General features: G+C 34.8%; 1 protein-coding gene across 1 annotated transcript in view; it reads left to right on the top strand.

Moving 5' to 3' along the window:
- LOC106464881 (rhodopsin-like) overlaps positions 1 to 5,950 on the top strand; it is a 39,170-nt gene extending 33,220 nt beyond the window's left edge. The window contains exons 2-3 of the mRNA XM_013925044.2: positions 3,037 to 3,167; positions 4,674 to 5,950. Coding sequence (XP_013780498.1) covers positions 3,037 to 3,167; positions 4,674 to 5,950 — 1,408 coding nt within the window. The remainder of the gene's footprint in view (positions 1 to 3,036; positions 3,168 to 4,673) is intronic.
- Positions 5,951 to 6,195: the final 245 nt, after the last annotated feature.

The raw sequence follows: 6,195 nt of genomic DNA on the forward strand, positions 1-6,195 counted from the left end.
CCACGACAATGCACGTCCACATGTAGCACGTTTGACGCAACACAATATTATGGAGTTAGGTTGGAAAGTTCTCCCCACCCATAATATTCTCTAGATATGGCACCATCAGATTACCATCTTTTTCGTTCGCTGCAACACCATCTTAATGGGAAAATGTATGCAAATGTGGAAGGTGTTAAAGAGGACATCGGCATTTTCATCTAAACAAATGCGACATTAATTTCTTGACGACCTAATAGTATAAAAAGTTAAATATAACAAAATATATGATACATAGAAACTAAATTTATAATTATTTGTAAGGTTCATTGTTCAGCAGGAAGTGTGAGCTCCAAATATTTTTTGGCATGGGTTTGGTTTGTGTTGAATTTCGCGAAAAGCTACGGGAGGGCTATCTGCGCTAGCCGTTCCTAATTTAGCAGTGTAAGACTAGATGGAAGGTAGCTAGTCATCAACACCCACCAACAACTATTGGGCTACTCTTTTACCAACGAATAGTGGGATTGACCGTCACATTATAACGCCCTCACGGCTGAAAGAGCAATTATTTTTAGTGGGACGGGGATTCGAATTCACGACCCTCAGATTGCGAGTCAAACACCCTAACCACTTGGCCATGCCGGGCCTTGGGAATGGTAAGTATAATAAAAGAGAGAGAGCAAAATAAGCTGTTTTATGTAGGACAAAATATTTGCAAGTATTATAATTTAACAACTGGATTATCGAATAATTAGATACCCATTAAGTATCTGATTTCCAAATAATTAATACTAACTGTCATTTCTGGCTTGAACTATTAAGTGAGTTATAAGAGTAAAACGAATACTGTACTACTGACATGAATCTGTGAAGACGAACCTTTGCTATCAAGCTAGCTGTGAAGTAAGTAAATCTAATCCAACAAAACAAACATAGTTGAAAAATCCTAACATTTTTTTTTTTTTAAGTAGCGTAAGTGTGTACAGAAAATGTGTTACCTTCAGTGTTTCTTTGTTTTATTAAGTTGAATATTAATGGCATTGCATGCGTAATGAAAGCATCTAAGGCTTCAAAGCATTCTTAATTCCCTTGTCTTAAATATATTTTTATTATTTTAAATTGTACTTTTCTACAGAGCAGTTCATATTTGAAACAGTTAAATAGTGTTTTAGCATATCTGTGTAACAAATAGTGCTTCCGAAATATCATGTGTCACTTTTTGCTGGTGAAACGCAACCAAAAGGAGTAGAAACATAATTTAAAAACTTCCTTTTATTTTCCGAATTTCAGACAGAAATCCTTAAAAGCTCGCCTCATCTCTTTGTTTTCAATCTCTTAAGCCTAGATAAAAAAGGAAAATTGATGGAGCTATGGTTAAATCTTAAAAAAAAAGCACCTTTATCATAAGACATGGTGTAGGTGTTGACAATGGAACAATAATAGGCTCAGCAAATGAATGTACATTAGCATGCTAACAACAATAAATTAAGAAGTTCCCCCACCCCAGTGGATCAGCGATAGGTTTACGGATTTCCAACGCTAGAAATCTGGGGCTCTATTCCCTACGGTACATAGAGCGCAGATAGTCCATCGCATAGTTTTTTTTCGATACAGAAAAATTAACAGTCGAACAAGTAGCTTCTAATATGTGCATTTTGGATTCTCGCATATATATATATATCTGTTTGTGTGAAAAATATCTTGGCGCAGATTATGTTCACACACACAGCAAAGAGAAGGGTAGTTTCAGGCCATCTAGTTTTCCAGTATTTCTCCACTTCTTGATGATACAGAATATAAATTACGATTCATATTTAATACTTATTCTATGTACAATGAATACTATTCGATGTTTAGCTGGAGAGTGCTCGAAAATAAATTTAGTGAAGAATTGTCTGAAAACAGAAGACGTGCATAAAAAGTTAGTGGAGATTACAGAATACATATTTCATTTACGACGAGTAATTTCATGTATATAGTTTATAAAACTGTCACTTGGTGTCACAACAAATTAAGTGTAACTAAAAACGGGTAATCTTCTTTTTGTCTGATGAATAGTTATCTTAACTAATCAAATATATTTTACATCATGTCTGTGCAAATACATTATTTGAGAGAGAGATAGTTTAAAAGTTTATTTCTTCACCTTGTAATTATCTTTAATTTTGTATTTCTATTTTACTCTAGAGCTCTTTGAAATAGACAGTTAGAACATGCTATACGTCTATATGATTACCTCATTTAACAATACGTTTATTTTCCTTTCGATATGAAAACAAAGGCTTGAGTAGATTAGTTTTCTGGTTTCATTGATTTTGGATAAATATTAGAAATATAATCTGAAGGAAGCGTTATATAATGAGTAATCATATACTTGTACTTAAACATAAAACTTTTATTTACTTAATTCGTTATCGTGCTCTTTTTTTAAACGTGTTAATCAAACGTTTAAAGGAAAAATACCTCGTGATGGATAAAAAAAATTAAATTCTAAATGTAACCCACACATTGTTTGTCAGTCTTAAATCTTCTGATTTGCCCTTTGAGGAACATGGGGTTTCAATAAACATTATTGCATCTTTTGCAATTTGTTTCAACTGTCATCACCGAAAAAAGTTTCCCTTGCAGTAAATATATATATGCATTTTTCCTTTTACATGACTACCCTAGTTTAAATCGTTTTCTCTTACTTTTGTAATATGAGTACTCTCGGAGATTTTATTGTTAAATACGAATTTGTTCTGTTATACCTCCTCGTGTTGTTGTTGTTGTTCTTTTTGTGTGTGCGCGTGTGTGTGTGAAAGCTAGTTAAATTACGCATTGATAAACGTGCTGCGAAGGGACTCCACAACTGTAAAGAGGAAAGTCTATGCTTTAGCCCGTGCTAAACTCCTCTATAATTTAAATAAACATTATTTTGTGAGAAACGATTTAATAACAGAACCTGAAAGCTCTGGTAACAATTAAATATGTGACACACGGCAGCTTTGTTCTTTTTTAGTTTCATCTGGAAGGGAGGAGTTTTGCTGAATAAGCACATTTTTTAATAATCCATAGGTACCGTCGACTACGAACACCGGCCAACAGACTAATTGTCAACCTTGCTGTTAGCGACTTAATGATGTCTTTTCTACATTTCATGGCGAGCTACTCTTCGTTTCGAAAAAGCTGGCAGTTTGGTAAGATAGGTAAGTCAGCTTCTCTCTTCTTGCAGAGCATCACAGTACATCCCATTATCTTGCTTTTCTCGATCCATTTTTTTACACTAATATTTTAGGTTTTCTACTGAATTCCAAGTAAAACATTCGGTGTTTTTTGTATTAGCTTATTATTTCACGCCCCTTGTGATACAACAAGAACTTATTCTATGAAATAAGATCACCTTGTAGTTAACATTTTTATGACTGTTGTGATACATATTGTGTGGGGTATTTTGTTGTGTACTGAAATGTGCAACATGTAGTTATGTGATTGTATTATGTGTGGGATAGCATGGGACTGTACATTGTATACTTTATTGTGTAATAATGCATAGTGTGTGTCATGTGTAGGACTTCATAAAGTTGTAGATTGTGTAGTTTAAGGAGTTTTGTTTTGTTTTATGTTTTGTCAGTCATATAAATTAGAATTCAAAACGAAGCTTATTATGGACTGCGATAGGTTAGGTTGTTTTTATGAGACTAGTTGCATAAAATGTAATTTAATACTACACCTTATGTTTCGCTTTAAAGCAGTTTGACCACATTTCAGTTCAGTATTTCATTTTCTACATAATACAGCATCGTAAACGAAGTACAAAAAACGAGTGTTTTAAAATAAATTAAAATGTTCTTCAACCGTCAATTTTCTTATCGTTTCCACCGTGTCTTACAAGACTCGTTTAAAAGAACCGATTTACGCTGTGTTCCCCTTTACCACGTTTCCACCGTGTCTTACAAGACTCGTTTAAAAGAACCGATTTACGCTGTGTTCCCCTTTACTACGTTTCCACCGTGTCTTACAAGACTCGTTTAAAAGAACCGATTTACGCTGTATTCCTCTTTACCAAGCGAAATAATGTTTGTCTGTTGTTCTAAATGTTACAAGTTTTTTGTTTGATAATTTCTTCTTTGGTAATTTCACCAGTACTCTTATTATTATTATTCTGATTTTATTTATTTTTACTCCTTTCTTATAAAGAACGACATAACAATCAATCGGTCCCTAGCCAAAAGACTAGTTTTTATTGGTTTGAGTTGTCTCGGTTTTACTACTAATGTAATTCATTCTTTTCTAGATACGATATACTTTCAACTCGTTTTTCTTAGCATCTCTCCTGCTGTTTTACCAGATATATTCATTAGTTTGCCTATTTATATGCATCATTCAAAAAAATGTTTGCAGTTACACAAAGGAGGACTGGACAAATCAGTAATGACCAAAAGTCAAAATCAAAGTCAGTATTCAAGTAGTATCTCATTGAAATACACCGAAAAAATTTAATTATTTGACCCCAATATCTAGTCAATGGGATCAACAAAAACAAAATGGTTTACGTTACACTTTTGTTTGGAAAAGTTGCTATTGTGTAAAAAAATTAATAAATAAAATAAAGTGGCATTTGTGACTCCAAAAATGAATAAATAAAATAGAATGACCTTTGTGACTTCAAAGGTAGATGAAGTTACATTATTTTTTTTATTTTTTTTTTGTAGGGTGCGAATTCTATGGGAGTCTCTGTGGGTTATTTGGACTGGTCTCCATTGTCACGCTTTCCGCCATCGCCCTGGAACGTTGCTTGGTTATAGCGATTAAACCCTGGTACTGTGGTTACCCTATTACTAAAAGAAAACTGGGTAGGGTAGTTGCATTCATCTGGTTGTACTGTTTCGTATGTGTGACACCCCCTTTCTTGGGGTGGGGGAGCTACGTACCTGAAGGATTTTTAACAAGTTGCTCATTTGACTATTTAACACGCACCCCTACAAACCGATCATACTTCTTCTTCCTGTTCATTCTTGGATTTATCTTACCTCTTTCCGTAATCGCTACAAGTTATTGTGTAATATGGAAGACAGTGGTCCAACACGAGCGAGAAATGTCACAAGCAAGTATAAGCTCAATAAGTCCAAGATTTATGACTAGAAAAAGAAGTGATTTCAAATCCGCAATAATGATCCTTTGTGTAATTGGATTATTCTTGTTGTCATGGTCCCCGTACGCAGCCATAGCTACAATTGGTCAGTTCTGCAATTCAAGTTACATCACTCCCTGGGTATCTGCCATGCCTGCTCTCTTTGCTAAAATGTCCACTATGTATAATCCTATAATTTACGGGATTTCTCACCGTCGGTTCTGCTCTTGTATTCGCCTTTTATTCATGAAAACTCAAATCCCCCCTCCAAAGAAAAAGATTTACATGAGATTTTCAAAAGGTTTACCAAGGAGAGACAATAGACAGACATTTCTGTCAACGGCCTGTGGCGACTACAGAGTAAGAGGTGACGTAAGTCTACAACCAACAAATAAAGGCAGAAAATGCTACGTTATGATGTCTCTGGGTCGAGAAGGAAAATCCACAAATACTGTGTTTGCCGAACCACAAGCAGAGCATTGTGAAAAACTAACATGCGATCTATGTTTACTGGAAGCCACAGCACACAAATACCAGAGAAATATGTGGGTAAGAAAGTTGTTGAGTGATAGCTCCATCTATAGTCGTTCAAAGGCAAATGTAAATAACGATTTATCTCTTCCAGAGTGTCTTATCAAACAAAAATCTCGTTACGAAGCTTGCTTTTGTTGGTACGATCATAAAAATAGCTCCATTTGCTATAATACCACATGCTCCTGCTCCTGTGAGTTTAGGTTAGAGGCGTCGCCCTCGAGCGCCAAGAAAGAACATTATATAAAGCGACCAAGTGGTGGTAGTTTACCTGCTCGATGTGCAAGTTGCTATTACTGTGACCGGAAGATAATACACTACTACTGAAAGTAATCTTCAGAGACATCAACCTTTAGCGCCAGGAATAAACATTATATCAAGCAACCAGGTGATGGCAGTTTATGTTCTTCAATGTGTGAATTGTTATTACTGCGACCGGAAGATAATGCATTGTTCCAAAAATATTAAACTCACTCTAATTTGTTTTCTATTTTACAAATGGGGAAAATATTTTAATAGTGTATATCCATAATTGTGTAATTAATCCCAAACATCGCAAAGATACAATTTCT

Source organism: Limulus polyphemus, unplaced genomic scaffold, assembly GCF_000517525.1.
Source record: "Limulus polyphemus unplaced genomic scaffold, Limulus_polyphemus-2.1.2 Scaffold1769, whole genome shotgun sequence".
In the NCBI taxonomy this organism is placed as follows: domain Eukaryota; kingdom Metazoa; phylum Arthropoda; class Merostomata; order Xiphosura; family Limulidae; genus Limulus; species Limulus polyphemus.